Source organism: Podarcis bocagei (assembly GCF_964188305.1).
Source record: "Podarcis bocagei genome assembly, chromosome: 5".
Lineage (NCBI taxonomy): Eukaryota > Metazoa > Chordata > Lepidosauria > Squamata > Lacertidae > Podarcis > Podarcis bocagei.
The window spans coordinates 85,865,633-85,890,457 of NC_138129.1; the positions used below are offsets into that span (position 1 = coordinate 85,865,633).

At 42.5% G+C, this 24,825-nt stretch overlaps 1 protein-coding gene across 8 annotated transcripts in view; it reads left to right on the top strand.

The window, feature by feature from the left end:
* The window catches only part of KCNT2 (potassium sodium-activated channel subfamily T member 2), a 233,659-nt gene that overhangs the window by 156,015 nt on the left and 52,819 nt on the right, over positions 1-24,825 (top strand). For all 8 annotated transcript variants that reach the window (XM_081194326.1, XM_081194323.1, XM_081194328.1 and 5 more), the window contains 3 exons: positions 2,898-3,006; positions 20,716-20,824; positions 23,194-23,343. In XM_081194326.1, coding sequence (XP_081050452.1) covers positions 2,898-3,006; positions 20,716-20,824; positions 23,194-23,343 — 368 coding nt within the window. The remainder of the gene's footprint in view (positions 1-2,897; positions 3,007-20,715; positions 20,825-23,193; positions 23,344-24,825) is intronic.

Consider the following 24,825-nt stretch of genomic DNA (forward strand, 5'->3'; position numbering starts at 1 on the left):
TAACATAACATATCATCACCCATCAAATAGTTGTTGCAGAGCCTCAAATTCTTGGGTTTGGAACCCATTACATCACTATTTTATTTCTCTGTGAGAACTGACTTATTCTACTCCAACTGCAATTATTAGCACTGTTATTTGAAAGTATCTATGGTCCTGAATTTTTGACTGAGATTTTAATATGGGCACCAAACCAAGGAAGCCCTTCCTATCTGGTGATGCTCTTTCTATCTCTTTTCCTGACACCAGCAAGCTTATGATTATACAATCCATTTCATTCCTTAGCATCATTAGGTCTCAGAAATTACCATCAATTGTACTTTGAAAATGGAAAAAGGAGAAAAAACTGATATGGAGCTCCGATAATAACGTTTTAGACGTTAACAGCAATTCAAAAATGGAGCATTTTAATGTATTAGCACTGTTTGATTTGATTTGAGTCCTGTTGAGTCAAGCTCTTTATATTTGCTAAGAGTAATTGATTGTAGAATTATGAAATGAAAGTGAAATATACATAGCTATAGACACATGAAATTTCTTGGAAACTAGATGAATTTATTGGTCTTTTATGAGTAAATTCAACCAACCCATCCTCATCCTTCTCAGGTTTGATTCAAAATTAGTCCTACTTGGAACAGATCCATGAAATTAATTGACATGGCTAAAACAGGTCCATTATTTTCAGTGGGACTACTCTGTATAATTTAATCAAACACAACCCATACATTTAAGTGTGTGTGTGTGTGTGTGTGTGTGTGTGTGTATGTATGTATGTGTGATTTGTTATAACAATTTTGGTTGAAAATGCTTAACATTATGTTTTCTCGAGATGGTAATTTAATAATTATATAGCCAACATAGCACTTCTGTTAAGTTATCCTCCATCAGCATGCCAAGTTATGGAAAGGATAGTTCTAACTTGAGCCCTGTTGGGACATGGGTAGCACTGTGGTCTAAACCACAGAGCCTAGGGCTTGCTGATCGGAAGGTCGGCAGTTCGAATCCCTGCAATGGGGTGAGCTCCCATTGTTTGGTCCCAGCTCCTGCCTACCTAGCAGTTTGAAAGCATGTCAAAGTGCAAGTAGAGAAATAGGTACTGCTCTGGTGGGTAAGGTAAATGGTGTTTCCGTGCACTGCTCTAGTTCTCCAGAAGCAGCTTAGTCATGCTGGCCACATGACCTGGAAGCTGTCTGCAGACAAACGCTGGCTCCCTCAGCCTTAAAGAGCGAGATAAGCGCACAACCCGAGTCGTCTGCTACTGGACCTTAATGGTCAGGGGTACTTTTACCTTTAACTTGAACCCCAATCCCTCATCTAAACAATTTAGAACAATTTTTAGAGATTTTCTCGTTCAAATTTTCTGATTTGTACAAATTTTCCTTCTAGACTTATATTAATGTCATCAGAACATGTGTTTTGTGTTTGTATGTGATATATATATATATAGGACCAAAAATGATCCTATTGTATATTTCAACAGAGGGCCAAGACTGGGTACAGCTGCTCACTCTTCTAACAGAATGGTATGCATGTAAATCTGAGCTGAGCGCTTGTTAAGCATGGATTTCCAATCTCATAAGGAGAAAGGAGGATGTTTAAGGGCAATCTCTAAGAGAACCCGTACAAATGCCCGGGATTATTGAGTTTTCTACTATATTTAAATAGCAAGAGCAGCTTCACAATTGATTGTTTATTTTTGAAGAAAACTCTCTCTTACTAAAATGGTCCTTCCTACACCACAGAAATTTTTCCTCAGATTACAAACATTGCCTCGGGATCACATGTGGTCATTGACAGATGTGCAGAGATGATAGGCCAAAATATTAATCTCCAATATATGGCAAATTGTTCGCTTTGTCCAATGAGGGTTTTCTTGAATTTTCTGTTTCTTTCATGCCCATTTAATATTGGATAGGATCAATTAAGAATTACAACTGAGGAGAATATTTCATATATGGATGGTGCAGTTCTACATTAGCTGCATTAGAGAATCAGTGGTTTCCCCCTATCATTGCAGAGAAACAATTATACTGTGAAACTATGTCCTCCATCACGGGTGAAATTCAGCTTGTAATGTGGTTGTGTAGCTGTCATGGACACCTACCAGGCATTCAATTTCAATGCTAGTATCCATAATAACACAATTATTTTATATTTAGAGCTGGTGTACCAGCAAATAGTGGAAACTCTACAAGCCAACAGTTCTCCCAACTCAATTTTTGCCTCATTCAAACATTTACTAGGTGCCCTTACGTAAATCTGTATTGATTCAATTTCAGTCTCACCCTTCCATTGCATTGAGAGGATTATAATCCTGTTTATTACTTTAATGGGTTCATGTAACAGTAATTGTTACATTACCTGTGGCTCTCTTGATGTTGCCAGACTACAACTCCCATAATCCCATACCATTGACTATACTGGCCGAGACTGATGGAAGTTGTAGTCCAACATCTGGAGGGTCACAAATTCCTCAGTCTTACCATATGTCAGTGCTAAACATTAGTAGCTGAGGGAAGTTGCAAGGCCCAGGATACATTGACCTGTTTCCCAAATTTCTTTGGAACCCCAAGTTGGTCAACTGATTTATATTAAAATTATCCGAGAGAGAAGCCTGCGAGTCTCACTCACTTTGTGTTATTCTTGACAGTAGCATCTACCTGTGATTTTTATTATAATTGATTGTTGGTGTGACAGCCATGGGAATTCCTTTTTCATTACGCTAAATAAATAAATGAAATCTGGAGTGATAATTCCCAACATATATGTCCCAACAAGAAGGTTCTCTTAAAACATAATAGCAATGACCTGTTAGTTCAACCATTATTATTATTATTTCCCATTTTGAGCTTTAGAAAACACGTTTGTCTTACATGGCGTCTTCTGTTTCATCCTAGGATCATCAGACTATTTTAAGAGCTTGGGCTGTCAAAGATTTTGCACCAAACTGTCCTCTGTACGTTCAGATACTGAAGCCTGAAAACAAGTTCCACATCAAATTTGCAGGTATGTCTGGGATACTGGTGATAATCCACTTTGGTCAGTAGGGATGGACATTTCCAGTCTGCCCACATCATTTTGACATGTGATCACTCATAATTCCATTTTGTCCTGTTTATACATTTGGCGTTTCAATTCATTTCAACAAGGTTTGATCCCCAAATTTGGGCTTTTAACCATTTTCCTTTCTGCTCCCTGTGTATTCCCGCCCAGGACGGCCCTGCTCTCTGCCTGCCCCTCAAAGCTGGCACATCACGTGGGGTTGGGCCTTGGCAGTGGCAGCCTCTCACCTCCTCTCCCATTCTCTAGCAGCGACTACAAGCTGCCCCAGGGAGGAGACTGGCAACAGCAACAGCAGCAGCTGTGGAGAGCACTGGCGGAGGAAGGGGGCGCAGTGGGTGCGGTCTGCCCTGGGTGTCATCCCTGGGGGGGATGGGCAGTGCCCCTGAGAAGCTCGCCACTTCTGGCACCCCCCTGGGATGCTCACAGCCGGTGGCAACCCCCTGGGATGCTCACCACTCGTGGCACCCCTGGGACACTCGCGGCACCCCCCTGGGACGCTTGCAACTCACAGCACCCCCTGGGACACTCACCGCTCACCCCACTCCTGGGTGCACAGCATGTGTGCCACTCCAGGTGCCGGAGCAACTAGCTCCACCTCCAATGGAGAGGCGACGGGGTGCCCCCTTGCCACTGCCATCAGCCTGGCACAGGTGCCGGCTCATCCTCCTCCCTGAGCTCGGTGGCAGCAGCACTAGTAGGGGACACAGGAACATTCCTAGATCAAATCAGAAGCTGGGATGGCTTTTGTTATTCCAGGACTGTCTCTGAAAAATTGGGACACTTGCAGGGTATGCAGTAAACTTGTGTCTGGATTATACCATGTCAGGCTACAGGTGGGTGTTCACATGGCTGAATGCTCCTATATACCAAATTAAACAGATAAATCTCTGCACAGAGAGAACTCATATATCAGGTAGGCCACTCCAGAACTCTTTCCTCTGGTGTGTGGGGAATTATTTTGTATATAGTCCAGACATAGATTTACCACCTTGTGTACATCTCTCAGGGAAGCTTTACTGATTACTTCTTATGCAGTGGATTTATTTACTATCCTTAAATATTGCCGGGGTAGTTTACAAATAAGTACAGTGGTACCTCGGGTTACAAACACCCTGGGTTACAGACTCCGCTAATCTGGAAGTAGCACCTCACATTAAGAACTTTGCTTCAGGATGAGAACAGAAATTGCATGGCGGCGGCAGCAGGAGGCCCCATGAGCTAAAGTGGAACCTCAGGCTAAGAACGGTTTCAGGTTAAGAACGGAGTTCCAGAACAAATTAAGTTCGTAACCAGAGGTACCACTGTAATGTATATTCTCACTGAGGAACTACTGATAAAGCTTAAAAAGATAAGATTTCAAGCATCCCAGACTTCTCCAAATAAATTTTGAAAGCCACCGTTCTGTTATTATTCCCATTAGCCATCTCTTTTCAAACCAAGAATTCTTTGGATTTTTCTTGTAGGGAAGTTGTGCCAGCCCCATAATAATGTTTGTTAGCTGTCCTTTCCTGCACTTTATCCAGCTCTATTTAGTAGTTTATTTAAAACTATATACCACTCAATATTTTAAAGTGGGCTATGGTATCCTTCTGTGCTACAGCATAAATGTGCACACACTGTTATTTATTCAAGATGAGAAAAAGTGAAATAGCATTGTCATAAAGAGCTTGTAACTTTTGTACCTCTGATGTCTGGAACACTCAGCATCTCTTCAGAAATATATGTGTCTAAGGATAATATTTTGTTAAGCTGAGACTGCTCTGTGTGCATCACACTATATTCTTACAAGGCACTTTGTCAAGCAAAGGAAATGGGGAAGGCTGGCTTTTTTCCAGGAACATGTGGTCCCTGCTGTGTACTCAAAGCCCGACAAGCACCCGCTGAGATTAATGAAGAGACTTTCACATTGGAATTAAGATGAAAGAATGCACAAAATTTAGGTAACTGATATTTAGGATCTTTTGTACACATGCTGTCTCTCAACTACCTCAAAGCTTCAAAAAGGCTGTGCTGAGTTTTGGTGGGAAGCGTAATTTTAAAAAAGATGTTTGTGTACAGTACATATTATTAGATTCTTCACTCTTTGCAGCTAGTGCTGTTTAAAAAAATTAAGCATCCACTGAATGGTAGCTTTTGTACGGAATACAGAGGTTCCCAGAAGACCTACCTCTTCCAATAACATTGGTCTATACAAGGGATGGGGAACCTGTGGCTCTGAATGTTGTTGGACTATCAGCCCCAACCAACATAGGCTGTGGTAAGGGCTGATGGAGGTTGTGATCTGACAACATCTAGAGTGCCTCAGGTTCCACATCTCTGGTCTACCCATTTTACTCTATATGCAGTAATTGTTGGTGTTTCCTAAATAGTGGTCCTAAAGACCCCCCCACCCCAACCTTGCTAACCAACTCCTATCAGTGTAGCTTGACATTTTCAGGACAGAACCCTCAGAAAGCACTTTGTTAATCCAAGGCATGGAGAGAAAATGTGGTTCCCTCCAGATGTTTTGGACTACAGCTCCCATAAGACCCACCCAGCATGGCCAATAGTCATGGATGATGGGCACTGTATTACTACTACTAATAGTAATTTATTTACTTACCATATTTTTCGCTCTGCAGGACGCACTTTTCCCCCTCCAAAAATGAAGGGGAAATGTGTGTGCATCCTATGGAGCGAATGCAGGCTTTTGCTGAAGCCTGGAGAGCAAGAGGGGTCAGTGCGCACCGACCCCTCTCGCTCTCCAGGCTTCAGGAAGCTATCCACAAGCCTTCGGAGCACTCTGAAGGCTTGCAGACAGCAGCCTGCAGCCTAAAGTCTGGGGAGTGCAGCGCTGCACTTCCCGGGCTTCAGGCAGCTATCCGCAAGCTCCAGGAGCAGCGGCGAGGTTGTGCATAATCTTGCCGCCGCTCCTGGACCTGTTTTGGGGGCTGGGGTCAGGGGAAGCTCGGGCTTCCCCCGCCCCAGCCCCGCGGCTAAAAACGAAGCCAAGACAGTGATGCGGATCCATCCCGCTTGGTGTCTTGGCTTCTGCCAAAGCCACGCACAGCCTCTCCCGGAACGAAAAATACGGTACTTACCCTTCAACCTAAGATCCCAGCCTAAACCACTGAGCCTCTTGGGCTTGCTGATCAAAAGGCCAGTGGTTTGAATCCTTGCAACAAGGTGAGATACTATTGCTCTATCCCAACTCCTGCCAACCTAGCACTTTGAAAGCACACCAGTGCAAGTAGATAAATAGGTACCGCTGTGACGGTAAGGTAAATGGTGTTTCCATGTGCTCTGGCTTTCATCATGGTGTTGTGTTGTGCCAGAAGTGGTTTACTCATGCTGTCTGTGGACAAATGCTGGCTCTCTTGGCCTGAAAGCAGGATGGGCGCCACACCCCATAGTCACTTTTGACTGAACTTAACCATCCAGGGGTCCTTTACCTTACCTTTACAACTTTAGAACAACTTCTAGGAGGCAGCACATAAATTGTATCAGGGTTGCACGTGTTTGCAAGTCCCCTGCCACCAAACAGTAAAATCCATGGGAGATAAGGAGCTACAACTGAACATCCTGATTCATAATTGTAGCAAGACTTGAAGACAATAATCTACATGCAGACCAGAAGAGGGTCTTGTTGAAGTGAATTCTGTGGTTCAGAAGATTGAACCCAGGGCTGGCCTAAGACATTCTGCCACTGTGGGCAAAAAGCCACTGACTCCACTTCCATGGTGCCCCCACTGCAGATCTATGGTTCCTTCCTGTCCAGTCCCTCCTCCCACCATTGCGCATGTGATGGTGCTAGCCCTGCCTTTGCAACAACATCCTCATCCGCGCCTGTGCTACCATCACAATGCAACAGCAGCAATGTGGGTGCAGCAGTGAGGGCAACTGAGCTATGGCAGCAGCATGGGCAAAGCCCTGACTGGGCTAGGAGGGGGGCAGGGGTTGGCTCTGCCACCCAAGGCAAATGGCTTCATCATGCCTCACTGAGGGGCCGACTCTATTTGATATGTTTGAAACCTCTGGTTTTCTGTTTTATTCACTTCCATGTGTTTCCATGTGTTTCATATTGCTGAGGGTTTACATTTTTGTTTTGTTCAGAGATTTTTGAAATATTAAGCTGTTTATAATGCTAATAAACAAACAGCACCACTAAAACTCGCAAACATCAGGGCAAACAGAACGTCATGCGTTTCAAGGAAACCAGTTCACATCCTGAGGTTTGCAACTACTTTGTAGCACACAAAGTACTGAAAACAACAAAGGAATTTCCAAAGGTTTCCCTCCCCCGCCCTTTATTGTAGTCTTCTTTTGTCCTGTCTCCAGAAAATCCCTCTGCAGGATCTGTCCCTGTTTCTGCAGTGGAAACGTCCCAGCTTGATTTAGCTGCATTGCAGCACCCATGCGGTTTCTGATGATTTTCAGAACCCAAAATTCTATGCTAAAGACTCTCCTCCTGCAAGAGGGGAGGGGTTGTGGGTGGGATCCGATCCCCGCCTCAAGCAGGGGGCGTTAGCCCCCTGACACCCACTCACCTGGCTGGTGCACCACGCCCACAGGTAAGCGCCCAATCGGGCGGCTTGAAGGGGCGTGGTTTGCAGTTTAACTTACTGCTGCGCCAGCCATTCTGCCTCATTTTCCACCTTCCCATTGCAAGTCACCCACCCTCCACTCCCTTAGAGCTTAGGGTTTAGTTCTTTCTCTTGGCCTTGCTATGGACCTTAGGTTGGTCGCCCATGTTGTCCAGGGGGCCTGGTAGGAATTTTTCCATCTGGCATTAGGCCTTGTGGTTTTTTCGCCTACCTCGTAGCAATCGTCACAACTTTCTCGGTATTGGTGGGTAGGTTAGGCATTGGAATGTGTTTGTGGTGTGTGAAAGGGCTATGTGTGGCCATTGCCTACGCCTTCAATTTTTGGGTATTTCGTTAAAGGAATCCGGTGGTTGTGGATCCTGTCCGATGCCTGTGTGGCAGGGGGCCATGGCACGACCCTCGGTGACATCAGGGGAGAGCTTATAGTTGGATTAGCATCCACAGGCTCCACCTACTGGTGAATAAACCCCCATTTTAGGCTCACCCCTCTCCGAGTGGGTGGAGTCAAGTGACGTGATCCAGTGCCTAAGCCAATGCCTTTTCACTTGCTGTAATCAATGAAGTTGTAGCCTTTTCTTGCCCATTAACCTTATATTACGTGTCCGTGTGTCTTCATTCCACTAAGCGGGGATCGGGTCCTCGAACCACAATTGAAATAGTAACAATTCTTAATCATTGCGTGACTTCGTAACAATAAATTTCATTTCAAGTGGAGTATCATCAAATGAGTCTAAAATCATTTGAGTATCTACCAGCTCTAATAAGTAAATCAACTATTCTTATACTGTGATTGGGGCAGTAGCTTAACATTTTCATATCTGCTTGATGAATACATCTGTGAAGGCATAAAGACCTTCCAGGATTTTGTTCGTTTAGCTTCAGGTTACCTCCTGTTCCAAAATATCACTTAGTTGGCTTCCCATCCATGTAAGCAACCCTAATCCTGTAATTGGGCACTTACAAAGCAAGAAAACCAGGTGGCAGCGATTATCATATTTACACAGTGCTTTGCCTAAGTGATGTGTAATAACATGTGCAATCATCATGTACCAGCCCAGTTGGGAAAATGTAGAATACCAAACAAACAGTAGTTACTAAAAGTTCATTCGGTTCAGCCCTTTCCTCGGCCATAGAGAAGGATCCACACGGCTCTCAAATGTGCTAGAAACCTTCTATGCATTTACACTTACAGTACAGTGGTACCTCTGGTTACGTACTTAATTCACTGCACAATCAAATTCACAGCATTGATTAACAAAATATGGTGGTTTAAATCCCTAAACATGGCTGTAATGCAGCAAGTTCTCTAACAGAAAATGTAATTTCTCTAACAAAAAATATCAGGAATGGGGAGAAAATTACGAGTCCCTTGTACAACTTTTATTCCAGCTGCTTAGTAGATCCTACCAATTCCAATGTGTCTATCAGCTTTTGAGATACAGTGGTACCTCGGGTTAAGTACTTAATTCGTTCTGGAGGTCCGTTCTTAACCTGAAACTGTTCTTAACCTCAAGCACCACTTTAGCTAATGGGGCCTCCTGCTGCTGCCGTGCCGCCGCACGATTTCTGTTCTCATCCTGAAGCAAACTTCTTAACCCGAGGTACTATTTCTGGGTTAGCGGAGTCTGTAACCTGAAGCGTATGTAACCTGAAGCGTCTGTAACCTGAGGTACCACTGTATACCCATTTTTGTGCCAAGCCCAGCAGTGTTTTAGAATGGGACAATCTTGTCTATCTTTCTTCCATACTAGCAAAACCATTCATTTCCCCCCATCTGTATCTCCTACCTGGGTGTCTAAACACTTAATTTGCTGAACTGGCCCAGCAGTTAAGTACAGAAGTGAAAAGAGCTAGAAATTTTCCATTACAGAATTGCATCCCTCTCTGTGGCTCATTAAATGCACTAAATTGTAGCAGGAGGTTCTTTTTGTTTTTTGGCTTCTATTATTCTCCTCATTACATTTTCCCAATGTTCCCTTTGTTCAGAAATCTCATGCAATTACCAGTCAAGAGTAACTGGACGGCGCCCTCAATGAGCTGCTCTATCTCTGACAATTTGGGTAAAATAACACGTCGGATTGTCATAGCTCGGTCAAATGGTGCAATAAAGCAAGTGTGGTCAAAACTGCATGTAACACAAATGGGGCAGAGTCAAATATTGGGTTCCATCTTCTCTATGATGCCTAATTCAATTCATTTGTTGATCTGACATCACTGAGTGATGGAGCTGAATAAATGAAAATGAAAATGATCAGGGCAAAGGTAAGTTGCCTTGAATGATGTGGAAGAAGAGGGAGGAGCAATGCCAGACAGCCTTATGGGTTCTTATTGTTGTTTTGTAATGCATAGGTGCACCTTTACTGAGCATAAAAGACTTTAGATTCCCTGAAATTGAATTGTGTGATTAGATAGATAGATAGTGGATATTCAGGCCTTAGTTGGACACATTGCTTATCAAGGCCTGCAATTGCATTCTGTTCCTGAACTGATTAATTTCTTGTCCCTTCAGATTTCTAATAGAATAATAATAATATTGATGATGATGATGATAATAATAATAATAATATTGATAATAATAATAATAATAGGGCCCCCAATCCTATAACATCATCCCTTATTACAGATGTTTTCCTTCTTTGACAAAAGAGGCTTCCATCTTTCTGCTTCATTCTCAAGTTGCTTGAGAATTTCTTTAGATAGGACTTCCGGGTTGGTGCCTCCGGCAATGGCGGAGTTCCTCTGATCGGGAGGAACTTGCCCCGTGGGAATTTGGGTCTGTACTGCTGCGGCGAAGGCGGAGACCCGTAAAAATCACAGGCGGGAGAAGCCTGTGAACGTGGGATTCGGCCGGCACCTTTTGCGCCTCCCCTACTCACGGGGGAACCCGATTTCGGGGACCTGGAGCGATGTGGGGTGAGTGGTGCGGTGCTTCGAATTGTCTGCTTCTTCCACGGAGCGAAGCCGCATAGCTGTTGCCAGAGAGCACTGACTTTTTCCTGTGGACAATTTGACTCCAAAGTAATTACCCGTAAGTAGAGCTGATACGGGAGAATAGGAGTTTAAACGTTTAATTTGGCATCGAAACGGGGAGGTTCAAAACAGGAAGTCCGCCTTCCCTATTTGTAAATAGACTGAGGCAAGGAGTCTGTAAGCTGAAGTCTTGGAAAGCCTTTTGTAAAAGATTAAATTTCCATCGGCAAAGAGTATAAAATCCCCCTTGGAGGCAGGAGAAGGGGGGGGGAGTTGTGGACTGAGTATGCCTGCAGGAGAGAGTAAAGAGAGTTAAAATACTGCCGCTCTGACCCTGGAAACGGGCTGCTAGTAGGACTGACGTTTTGGAATGTCCATTGACAGCACTTAGAACGTTCCTTGACAGCTAGCAAAATAAGAGAGATATATTGTTTCTACTGTCTCCGGCTGCTTCTAAAAAGGAGGAATAAAGTAACTGAAAACTGAAACTAACTTTGGATTGTACGAGTTGCGCTTAAAGGTGACATTCTTGACTATTACAAATAGAAACTGTTTCCCCCTAGTGGAAGTTTCTGAAATTGGTTACTTTATAAGAGCTGGGCTAGGGGAGTTTCCAGCTGCAAGATAAAAACTGTGTGACTCTGGGATTGACCTTGAATTTCTTAAGTGTTATGGCAAATAGAAAGGAAAGAACAGATGAAATGTCAACAGAAGAGGCCTTAGTGGTCGCATTATTGAAAATAAATGACTCGCTGGAACAGCTTCACAAGAAAACAGAAGTGATGAATGTGAAAGCGGACGCTGCAAATAATAAAATTGAATTAATTGTAGAAAGTTTAAATAATCTGAGACAAAAGGTGAACACCAACACAGAAATCACCCAGAAATTGACACAGGAATCTACTTTAATACGGCAAACTGCAGATGAAGTCAGGGAGAAAACCTTTGCTGCTGAATGTAAAACAACACAATTGGAGTGTGAGAGAGCCCCATACATTCAAAAGCAACTTGACGAACATGAGCTGACATTTGCTATGATGGAGCTTAACGAAAAACAGATGAATTTGAGGATCAGAACCCCACCAGAACTGGGAAAGGAAAGTTTGACAGAGCTTCAGGAGGAGACAGGATCAACATCGGCTGAGAAAGAGAGCTTGTTGGGGGTCAGTAGGACCGCCAAAAACGTGAATTTACTTAAGGGTAACTGTGAAGGACGTTGGATTGAAGAGAAGGGGGATGGGGAAATATGGACAAATCTGAAGTTGTTATGGTTGGGCCGAGCTGTTGTGGTGGGGATGAGGGTTTCTGTGTTGCCAGGGATGTTGCTTTTGTGTCAAAAAGTGCAAGTTTTGGATGGGAGGGATTGTTTCAGGAGGTGGCAGAGGGATGTTCCTGGATTGGTTTGGCAGGGCAGGAAGCCTCAAGTAAAACTTAAGATATTGACGGATGTTAAAGAAGGAGGTGGACCTGCCCTGCCAGGCACCTAAACTTTGTTGTGAATCAACTGCTTTTTGCTGCCTGAGAGAATGGCTGTCTTTTAAAATCACTGAAGTGTTGGATAATGGCAGATGAAGTTGATGGACTAGACGGAATTGGTGGAAAAGACTGGCAAGATCCGAGACCATGGAGAAGAGTTGGTGGAAGAAGACTGGGAAAAGTTTAAAGACTATTTATAGAAATATTGTAAAATTAATGAATGTTAGAAGAATGTTGGAATGAAATTATATGGCTTCAGTAGAAATGTTATAAGGAATTAAGTATAAATAGATTAATAGAGTATTAAAGGAAAATAAGGTTAAAAGGTGTTAAGATAATTATAGGATAGAAAACGGGAAGATGGTAAGGAATTGCTGAAGTAATTAATAGAAGTGGAATACAAAAAGGGAGTTGTGAGGAGGCCGTGGAAATATGGGAAAGAAAAATAAGATATTGGAAGTTTTTTTCTTTTTTTCTTCTTCTTTCCTTTGATGTGTTTTTAAATTGTTTTTGTTTTGTTTTGTTAAATTTTGTGTAGTGTTTTTGTATTATAATGTATTGTTTTTTTCTTTGTTTTTTCTTTTGTAAGTGTTCAAATTGTTGTAAAAGCAATAAATATTATTTTTTTTTTTAAAAGAGAATTTCTTTAGATAGTCTGTGGCAGAAGGATTTTGACCTGACCTTATTGTTTGTTGCAAGGTGGCCGAGGATGGTGGATAAACTTTTCTTTTCAGTAAACATCTCCTCAGTCTCCCCCGTTGCCCACACTTCCTGATCTGAAAAGCCCCATGAGACCGATCGTATAAACTGTGTTTAGTACCGCTTATGTGTTGTTATGCCTGCAAATCAATGCAAACTTAATTAAGCAAACATACAACAGGATTGTGATACATGCTGCAACAATGAACTGATTCACACATATTGCTAAGCCAAGCTGGGAATAAGCCAGATCACAGTCACTTTGCCCTTCCTTCCTTCCTTCCTTCCTTCCTTCCTTCCTTCCTTCCTTCCTTCCTTCCTTCCTCCCTCCCTCCCTCCCTCCCTCCCTCCCTCCCTCCCTCCCTTCCTTCCTTCCTTCCTTCTGCCTCCTCCTCCTCCTGCACTGCTGTAAACTAAACCATGCTTTGGCTTATCATGCAATCCAAACTGAGGCTCCTGCACATAGCTGTCAACGTTTTCCCTTTTTTTAAGGGAAATTCCCTTATTCTGAATAGGATTCCTCGCAAGAAAAGTTAAAAGTTGACAGCTATGCTCATTCATACCCTCTAACATTTCTCTGATGGAAATAGGGATGCCCTATTCAATAATAATAATAATAATAATAATAATAATAATAATAATAATAATAATAATAATAAATTTATTATTTATACCCTGCATATCTGACTAGGTTGCCAGCTTCTAACATCTATAAAAATATAATACAACATTAAATGTTAAATAAAACTTCCCTATACAGGGCTGCCTTCTAAAGGTTGTATAGTCACATATCTCCTTGGATTGGGGGACAGGATTTCTCTCCTCCATAAATGGTTTCCTTAGGGACATTCCATGATCAACTGAGAAACCGGTATGGTTTCTGTAAATCCAGGACTGTCCCTGGAAAATAGGCACAATTGGAGGGTCTGTTCATGCCTTGTCTTGCTCCATTCAAACCAGGAGCTGTAAAAAAAGGGAAAGGGAATGGTTAATCCAGTCAAAGGCCACTATGGGGTTGCAGCACTCATCTCACTTTCAGGCCAAGGGAGCTGTCCACAGACAGCTTTCCGGGTTATGTGGCCAGCATGACTAAACTGTTTCTGGCACAATGGAACACCGTGACGGAAGCCAGAGTGCATGGAAATGCTGTTTACCTTCCCACCACAGCAGTACCTATTTATCTATTTGCACTGGCGTGCTTTGGAACTGCTAGGTTGGCAGGAGCTGGGACAGAGCAACGGGAGCTCACCCCATCACACGGATTCAAACCTCTGACCTTCTGATCGGCAAGCCCAAGAGGTTCAGTGGTATAAACCACAGTGCCACCTGCATCCTTGAAGCTGTAACCAAGGTTTGTTCTAGGATTTACAACTTGTGGTTTGTTTGGAGAGCGACAAAGCATGAGCCTGGGTTTCAATGGCATGCTAAGTCAAGCCATCACTTGGCGTACATCCATGCAGCAGGAGGAAGACTGGAGGCGGAATGCAGCTACCACAGTCTTGTCTCTGGGATCCCTCAAGCTTGCACACTCATACTAAGCCATAGTTTGGCTTATTGTTACATGTGAACCAGCTCAACAATAATCATATTAAAACAGGACAGGTTACGGCTGATAAATGTCCCTTGGGTATTTGAGTTGCAAGATTATTTCCCTGTTTTATGCAATATGTAAGGTGTAGTAGAGTTTCAGGTGCATGTGTGCATTATAGATACCTGCTCTTTTTGATAGAATCTGAATAAAACTCTAGAGTTATCCAGCAATAACAGAATAATGCATGTACTATAGACAGGACTGTATCTTACGTTGCCTATGCACAGTTTGGAGATAAAGTACTTTGCAGTCCACGAATGAGAAAAAGAAATATAACTCAGAAGCCCAACAGTGACTAGATTAGGTTTTCCTCTCAAATTGAGATGTGGATTAAGTTAGTGGAAATCAATATTTCTGGGAACGTGAAAATGAGATAACCCTACGGAGAAAAGTCATACTTCTAAAAAGCAATTTAGGGATAAGAAAAATGGAAGATTGTTCTGAAAGTAAAAAATAAAGAAATGGGGAGCTGGGGGTGGAGAATCAAAGCTATTACTGGTTATGCCAACAACTTTTAAAAGTACTTTTTATTGTGTTATGCAGAGAAAAGATTAGACCCAAGGTACTGTGCTGCTTGTAGAATGCATTAATTTCAGAGAGAAGTGAATGCTGTATTTCAGAGGCAAAAAAAAAGTCAGTATAGCCTCAAACAGTCAGCAAACCAATTAAGCATGTGAATTTACTCAATTGACTTGCATGAGGCAGGGGAACATTTGTGAAACCTGAGATCACTGAAATCAGGAATAGTCTCATTTCTTCAGTGGGAGTGTAATAATAATAGGGGTTGCTCGTGCGTAAGTTGCCGCCACTCCTGGCTAGGTTGCCTGGTTAAACGTTTTCTGTCTGGACAGCCCTTCACTTCGTGGCTGCTTCAGTCGCTAGCAGAATCCGTCAGTGGGCGTTTCTTCAACCTTTTCCAGCATAAAAGCTGTTTGACGCCAAGTCTCCTCCTACTCTCCCTGCGCGGAAGTCTTCTGCGCAGGGAGGGTGTGGGTAGCGGAGGACCCGTGCTCTCCCCGCTGGTGTCCGGCGAGGAGTCCTGGAGCCCTCTCGCCGATTCCCCCATCTGCCCCCCTTTATCCCTAGTGTTATGCTGATTTCCTTCCCCAGCTGATGAGCTGCCTCTCTCCCTGCTGGGCCCTTCTCCAGCATCACCTGAGAGCCTTGCCTCCGCCTCTGGCTCCGATGTCAGTTCCCTGACAGGGAGTAAAGACCACTTAACATGTATACATTTTCAAGGTTTTTTAACTTCTCAGGTCATAAATAAGACAGAAATGAATTTTGTTGGATTCAGAGACTTGGGACAGCTGGCTTACATACTATGGCTGCTAGCAAGTCCCTGTCCCCCCGCCAGAACTTGCCAGAACTCAGTTCTGGCACCTCTCAGGTGGGCACCATTGCCATTATAAGAGAACACAGGAGGCATTCATGGTGAGTTCTGGCACCTCTTTTTCTAGATAGCACTGGCTGCCAGTATGAATGGCATCTCTGCAAATTATTCACTGCCACCATTGCCACCTTATCAGGGCTTTTTTATATAGGAAAAAAGGTGCCATTGCTCTCCGCGAAGTTGTTACAGTAACTGCCACACTTTTAACATTTTGATTTTTTTTTAAAAAAAGGTGCCAGTACTTATCTAACTACAGAAATGTGCATTCAACTTCTAGAACAATGGAACCAAAAAAGGAAAAGGGGCTTGACCCAAATCTAAATTTAAACAGTGGGGAAGTCAAAGGCGGGGGGCGGGGAGTACGATACAGAAGTAACATAGAAGGGAATTGCACGAGCAATGAACGTCTCATGACCAAATGCTCTATTGCAGATATGGGGTGCGGGTGGCGCTGTGGTCCAAACCACTGAGCCACTTGGGCTTGCCGATCAGAAGGTCGGCGGTTCTAATCCTTGCGACGGGATGAGCTCCCGTTGCTCTGTCCCAGCTCCTGCCAACCTAGCAGTTCGAAAGCACACAAGTGCAATTAGATAAATAGGTACTGCTGCAGCGGGAAGGTAAATGGCATTTCTGTGCACTCTGGTTTCCATCATGGTGTCTCATTGCACCAGAAGCGGTTTAGTCCTGCTGGCCACATGACCCGGAAAGCTGTTTGTGGACAAACACCGGCTCTCTCAGCCTGAAAGCAAGATGAACACCACAACCCCATAGTCACCTTTGACTGGCCTTAACTGTCCAGGGGTCCTTTACCTTTTACCTTTACCTGCTCTGTTGCAGATGTGGGTAAGACGCTGTTGCCCTACAACTCCCTAACAAGCATGTCCAAGGATGTTGGGAGTTGTAGTTCAGCAATATCTAGAGGGCCAAAGTTCCCCCACATCCGCTCAGTTTTCAGCACCAAATTTAGGGCAATGTTGGCAGTTACCCCACACAGAACATTGAGCCTAGCAGAGCACAAAATTGCGAAGATCCATCATTGAGAATATTCATTTGGGGGCACCAAACTTTGGCTTCGTTCAGAGCTCTGTCCTATCAAGTATTACCAAAGTCTGCTTCTGCTGTTGTGTCCTGTGAGCATCTGTGTGGGATGTGATCATGCAATATGAGAGCACAATATTCATAATGTATTTTTCTAACCAGAAATTAATTTCTTCCTATTACCATTTAAAAATGTATTTATGTAGGAGAGACATATGCGGATGAGGCTAATCTTATGTTTTGCCTCGTTTTGTTTTTAATTATAGAAATGAATCAAGGAGCTGCATTTCAATTTCTTTTTCACGGCTGTGCGTCCACATTTTTTATAGCTTTGAAATGTAATATCATAACCATGAACTTGAGTACATGGATATATACATATATAAAACAAGTCTAGAAGTAACTTTTTACTTTTTAAATGTGCATTTTTAAATAGCATCACTCTCTCTTTTTAAAAAGAATTGCTTTTACTGAGATTCTGCAAAAAAGGGTAAGCAGTAAAATATATAAACAGAAAAAAGAAATAAATAATAATATGCACTACAGTTAAATGTTACCTCAGTTCAAGACAATGGTACATAGGCTGATACTTTCACTCTGACAGAGGGTTACACAAAAATGGATCCATCCAAAATGACAAATGTGATAGTCCTCGTGCTCCTCTCTCCTCCTCTCTCAATAGCGTAGCAGATAAATGGAAACTAACTTAACTTAATCTGTCTAGGCAACCCCCTCTAGCCATTCTGTGTCTGAGTAATTTCCTCATGAGACGTCACCTTTTTCCGGGAATTTCAGTGCTTCTGCTGGGCTATGCCTCCAACAAATTGAGGTGGAAAGGAGGTTGCATTTGTCCAAAAATAAAATAAAAATGAAGCTACTCTTCTGTAGGGTAAAGGTAAAGGGACCCCTGACTATTAGGTCCAGTCGTGACCGACTCTGGGGTAGCGGCGCTCATCTCACTTTATTGGCCGAGGGAGCCGGCATACAGTCATGTGGCCAGCATGACTAAGACGCTTCTGGCGAACCAGAGCAGCGCATGGAAACGCCGTTTACCTTCCCGCCGGAGTGGTACCTATTTATCTACTTGCACTTTGACGTGCTTTTGAACTGCTAGGTTGGCAGGAGCAGGGACTGAGCAACGGGAGCTCACCCCGTCACGGGGATTTGAACCGCCGACCTTCTGATTGGCAAGTCCTAGGCTCTGTGGTTTAACCCACAGCGTTCCTTCTTCTGTAGGGTAGGTTCTACTAAACAGATCTGATATTGGGAGCCAGCTAGAGGTTTCCTGCTGAAAGAAGGGGGCTTTCCCCTTTCTCCTCTCCCACATGCTCCCCAAATCAACTCTGGAGGGGTCAGGAGAGACTCCCAGAGCAGCGTACGAGGGAAGCAGAGGGTAGATGATTATGTTGGGAAAGCAAGTAGAACGCTTGCTTTAGTGCAGCGTTGAATTTCTCCCTATATTTTTGCAGGTTGTTAATAAGCAAGATTGCCACCAAAAAAGGAATTTCTGGTTTACGAAATGCACTGGGCAATAAAAAAATATTTGGGGCACTTTGAGAACCCTTTTTCTTAGGTTCTCTACCCTCCATACACAGTTAGGGGCAGCATGTTACAAGCATACCTTTACATGTGCATCTTACATGTATTTTTAAAAAAACTTGTTTTAAGAATTTATATACTGCCCTTCGTTGTAAATTCCTGGAAGGTTTGTGAGGTTAAACTATTGCATATCACAGCAGACTACCACAAAAACAACTCAAAAAGAGTAGTGAATGGAAACAGCACGGCTGGATCTACACTGACCTATTTAATGTTATTAGAATGATATTAGATATGTCGTTTTGAAACGTCACAGGTCATACTTGTTAATTCAAGCTTTTTTTCCCTTGGTTTTTTTATATAGTCAAAACATTGTTTCCCTGCTGGTGGTTTTCCTGGTTGCTCTGCTGAACCCTCTGGTGTCACATTTTAATAATGCATTATGAATACTAAAAGTAGGACGCCCTATGTCCATATACGTTATGAAAAACCATTCCTTAACCCTTCCTTAACGTTAAAAACCATGAGTGTAGATCCGCCGCAGGTCTAAACACACATGTGGTTTGCAGAAGCTAAGCAGCTCTGAGTCTTCTTTTTTTAATTAAAAAAATAATTACTTTTCAGATATATACATTTCACTGATTTTACAATCATCTTGACATTTCAAAACTTGACTTCCTTCCCCCTCTTTCCGCAGTTCCTTAAATTTATTTTTAATATCTTCTGCATATCCAAATTAACTTAGCTTACTCATTTATTCATCTTCTTTAAATATATACTCTTATGTAGCTGCAGGTTATTTCAATAATCCTGGCAGTGTTTTTATCTGTTTACAATTTATCTGTAAATATTCAATAAACCATTTCCATTCTTTTAAAAAGTTTGCTATCTTGATTTCTTATTCTTCCGGTAAGTTTCGCCATTGCTGCATATTCCATAAGTTTTTGTATCCATTCTTCTTTCACTGGAATTTCTTCTTCTTTCCATTTTTGGGCAAGTAACATTCTTGCCGCTGTAGTCGCATACATGGATAAATTTCTATACAATTTAGGTGGTTCTATCCCTATAATTCTCAGCAGCTCTGAGTCTTGTCAGGACATGAATGGGTGACCATTTTGGAACCATGTGTATGCCGGTTTTGCTTCCATTATGAAATATATGTAAGTGGGGCATAAATGTAAGTGGGGCAAAATGTAAGTGGGGCAAAGCCTGTTCCCCATAACAGAGAGCACGTGTTGCGGTGGGGGCCAGCAGCCATCCCACTGTTGTTTGGTTAAAGGCCACTAGCTGTGATTGGGCAAAAGTGTGTTTCTGGGGAGTTTGTTATGTTACAAAATGGTGGGAGGGGTCAGCGGGCTTAAATACAGGGCACCCGCCCACCCTCCCTGAAAAGGGGGGGGGGTGTTCATTGCTCTCTGACCTTGCTATGCCTGTCATGGGGTTGTCTGCTTTTGAGGCAGGGGCCTGGTAGGAATTTTGTCCATTTGGCTGATTGGCTGTTGCCATTTGGTTTTTTGCCTGCTGCGTAGCAAATCGCCACAACTTGTAAGGTTGGCAGTTAGGCATTGGTTAAAATTGGTTGGTGGAGGGGTAAGTGCCTATCCCTCCAATGGTGGTGCGGAAAGGGAATTCCGTTAAAGGAATCCAGGGGCTTGCCATCCTTTCGTCCTAGTCCCTGGCATCGGACTTGGGCCGTGCAAGCCCCAGGGGGCATGAGGGTGAGAGATGAGGGACCGATGACCACCTTCATTTTTCCTCAATATTGTTTTCCCTGACTGGCTTCTGCTGGAATCCGGAAGTCAGTTCTGTCCCTGGGGCAAGGACAGATAGTCGTAACCAATGCCCAAGCAACCACTCACGTGTGTGTATTTAAATAAAGTTGTGGCCAAATTCATGCCAAAAACCTTAAGCAAAAATTGATGTGTGTGGTGTGAGTTATTGGAGTGGCTTGGGGACCTCGACGCGCAAATAAGACAATGCAACAATGATTAAAAGTCTTAATCATTAAATGTTTAAAAAGGTATTTGCTTGGCACTAAAAAATACATCCCAGGTGTTGAGCGGTGCTCCCAAGGGAGAACATTCTACAGTTATGGCACCACCACCACCACGAAGTCCCTCTCTTTATCTGCTTGCTACCCTGTTCAAAATACAAAGCAAAGATGCAATATTGACATTGTAGAACACTTCTCCTTCTCACCCTTTTGCTTACAAGTGGAACTGCGCAAAGGCATTTTACAAAGCCTTGGCTCAAACTTGGCAGGGCCTCTAGAGAGAATGTAAAATTACTTCAGGGCCCACATCTACCCTGTGGGCGGCCAGCTAGCAATTCATGCCTTACATAAAATTCTCCCGCTTTTCTTGCAGATCACGTTGTGTGCGAAGAGGAATTCAAATATGCAATGCTAGCTTTAAACTGTATTTGCCCAGCTACATCCACGCTCATCACCTTGTTAGTTCATACCTCAAGAGGGCAGTAAGTATAAAATGCCTTAAAATTATGCTCTGCTGTTGCAGGTGCACACTAGAAGTGTCCGTCTGTGAAAATCACATTTTATTTTATTTTTCTTAGAAGAACTTTTTCAGGTGACCAAACATTTCCCTCTATATTTAGAACTGTGTTGCTGCGCTGTTCAATTGGCAGAACAGTCCGGATTTCCAAATGGATTACTGGGAGAAGCTGGTTTATTGATCTCATATATCTTGTATCTTTCCTTAGTTTAAGGAGTTTTTTTAGGCCTTGTTTATGACGTGGCTGTTTTAGGAATAGCTTTGCCATCTATATTTCTCCCCATCTGCTGGAGATAAAGCCTTATGCTTTCTCCATGCACTGTGGGAAGTTCTGCCTGTGTTGCTCCCTCAGAAAACATTTCTCTTACTTGTGGGGAGAAGTTACATATATATGTATATGTATATGTATATGTATATGTATATGCATATGCATATGCATATGCATATATATATTCTTTTTAAAGAAATGCTAATAATTAAGGGACATGTACACATGTATTGCAGAGCTGAGAGACTGGAAGCAAGTTTTCAATCCCATACCCTCCAACATTTCTCTGATAAAAATAGGGACGCCATATTCCATAACCAATAAAATAAAAATAGCAAAAGATATGAAAGCAAAGACACCTTTTTAGTAGAGTAGTGTGCCTTTATTATGTTAGCAGTAGCAGCGGAGAGGGCGGGACCCTCTCACATTGTAGACTTTTTTGGCTGGTATGACTGTTACCACATGACTCGAAGTATGGTGGCATGGGACGTATTCACTCAGAGAATAATAGAACAAATAATAAGAAAGAAATAATTCCTGTAAATTTATTTCTGGCTACTTGACCGTATTAAGGTGCTGGTTCGGGTGCTTAAGTTGAATGCTGGGTGTGCTTAAGAAAATTAAAAAGTCAAGATATTCAAGAATATCTTGAATTGGCCAAACTTACAGGTTTAATAAGAAATTATTCTAAGGAGAGAGTGGGAAGTCTTTATGAATTATATGAAGAGAACTGATTCTCAGATTCATACTTGGTTTAGCTTAGAATAAAAATCTCACAGGTAATTAGAATATTTCTCCAAAAATTTAATCATTACAGACAATCAGTTGATATGAGGAATAAAGATCCACATGGAGTTAGTTGAAAGTCAATTTTCTTCTTCTTCTTTCTTTTTCAGTATTATTTTTCGTTATTCTTTTTCCTTTTTTAGGAGAATGTAATGCTTTATGCTTTTTTATTGTAGTTTATGTTATTATCCTTGTCATTTCACTTTTGTATTTTCTTCTGTTTTTGTATTATTCATTTGTTTTATTCAGTGCTCGTTTGTATGATGACTAAGTATAAATAAATAAATAAAATTTAAAAGTCACAAGGTGGGAGTGGGGAGCCCTCTGAATAAAACACTGCCATTTGCTCACAGGGGAGTGTTTAGCCTTTTGTGTGGCAGCCGAGCATCGCCCAAGGTGGACCAAACGCCACCACACACTGAGGCAGGCAAATGTCAAGATATTAATGGTTCCCATTTCATTGGCACCTGCTAAGAGAAGCGGAGAGGAGGAAACAGCTTTGCTTGCCAGACGTGAACACTGAAGGGAAAGGGGGACGAGAAACATAGCTTCATTAGCATTAATGTGCTCAGCCAAGTGTGTGTGGAGTTCTGAGCCCATGATCATTTGGCGGTTTTCTTTAGCAAATAGGAATTAATTAGCATAAGATCGGGGGGGGGGTAGTTTTGCTGTTTTTAAACGTTCTTACTATTAACTCCTTATCACAGATGGTTTTTCTATTTTACATAGCATGTCCTTTCCGTTGCAGACTTCCACAGCAGGATATTCGTATTGAAGTGAAAAATGTTATACTGTAATGTAAAAAGAAAAAAAAAGAGGGGGAGGGAGTTAAACCTTTATTTCAGGTATTTGTATACTGCTTTTCAAGCCAACCTCACAAAACGGTTTACCTAAAAATATTAAAATGAGAAACACCAGCTAAAATGACAGAACGATGTGGTAGAGACTATGCAAAGGCGTGTGGTTCTGAGGTAACTGCTGAGGGAGGGAGAGACAGCCTGAAGAAGATGGCGGACAACTCTCCGAGCTGTTCTGTTTTTCTTTCGCTCTTCCCTGCGGGGGGAGTTGGAGAGACTATAAAATGGCTTGTGACAGAGTGGGAATCCAACCTCAGTAAATTCCATGCATGACTTTTTATCCTGGACTTCTTCTTGGCATTCTTGAAGGTTGTTGTCATCGCCATGTGATCAATGGTGGAGAAGAGACTCCATTCATGTCATGAATCTGCCATCCATCTGCATGGTGAAACTGTTTAATGTTGTTTTCTATATGTGTTTCAGGGAGGGCCAACAATCCCCAGAACAGTGGCAGAAAATGTACGGCAGATGCTCTGGTAATGAAGTGTATCACATTATCCTGGAGGAGAGTGTATTTTTTGCTGAATATGAGGGAAAGAGTTTCACATATGCATCTTTCCATGCACACAAAAAGTATGTTTCATTTCTAACGGTGGCATTTAACGTGACTTCCTTTCAGAAACTCTTTCTTTGGTTGACTGGAATGCACAGGACTGTTTGGCCTGTTAGTAAGAAGCCTGCACCTCAGTTGATAGGGTTTTATGTGAATGTATGCTACAGAGACAGCCTTGGTTGGGTACATTGGAATTTAAAATTGTACCATTTCCGTAGCTCAGAAGCTACTACACCTTGCTCACTGCATTCTTAAAGTAGACTACCAAGTGTAGACTCTCATCTGGAAGCTTCTTCCCAGTTCCTATATGTTTGGGGGCTGATATTGATTGTTCTGGGCCAAACCAGATAAGAGCTTCAGAAATGCAATTTTCACTGGGAAAATAGTGCTCTCCCTGGACGCCATGGTCCTGATCTCAGTTGGCATTGATATGGTTGATATCAAAGAGACAACAGATCCAATTGCCCAGCCCTCATCAGAAAATGTATGGCTAATCCTATGTATTGAAAAAACACCTGACTCCTAGTGAGATCTGTTGTTGGGTTATGCACTGAGAGGTCTTCCTTTACCACATGCATAGACAAACTCCGGCCCTCCAAATGTTTGGGACTACAGTTCCCATCATCCCTGACCACTGATCCTGTTAGATAGAGATGATGGGAATTGTAGTCCCAAACATCTGGAGGGCTGGAGTTTGCCTATGCCCGCTTTACCATTTCCCCAGGGCTGGATTAAGCAAAATAAACATGTGCTTGAGGCATCAAGGGAAGGGAAGCAACAGAGAAATTTTCCATTGGCAGATTTTTAACATGAATGGTCACAAATTGCTCAGCTGAGCATTCATTTTCACAGTTGAAGGATATTAAAAATCCCAACAGAACGACTAGGCAACAAGACAGGCTGGGTGTCTCATCTCTACTAAGTATAGAAGCAGATGTGTCACGTAAGATTAGTTTACAGGATCTGATTGAAGACTTTGTTTTCCATCTCACTGTAGATTTCGTTTCATTTCAAAAAACAAAATGTTATTTTATGGTTTATTATTGTTTATATTAGATACTGTATATATGGAGGCACCAAAATATTTTAAGTGCTCAGGACCTCTCTAAAGGTCTTAATTCAGCACTGCACTCCTCCCTTCCCAAATCCCAAATCCCATGGCCATAGCCATGTTAAATCCACATCATGCTTCCCAACTTTTGTTTTCTCTCGTGTGCAAGGCCTAGTCCCAACTAGTGTTTGCTACTCACATAAATGGGGAGGGTGCTCTATGTCATCTCAAGCAAAAAAAAAGGGTCAAAACAGAAAGATGTAAAAGATGTGCCACATTTGGTGGTAGTGTCCCCCAAAGTGGTTCGAGCCACCATGTTCTCTTTTTAGAGAATAGAATTGAGCGTTCTTTCTCAGTTAGTTACACTTAGAAAGGCGTTCTTGCATCTCACACAAGTTCTTGTTTCAAGAATAGCTTCCTTGGAGTTCTGGTCATGTTCAGAAAAGAGTGG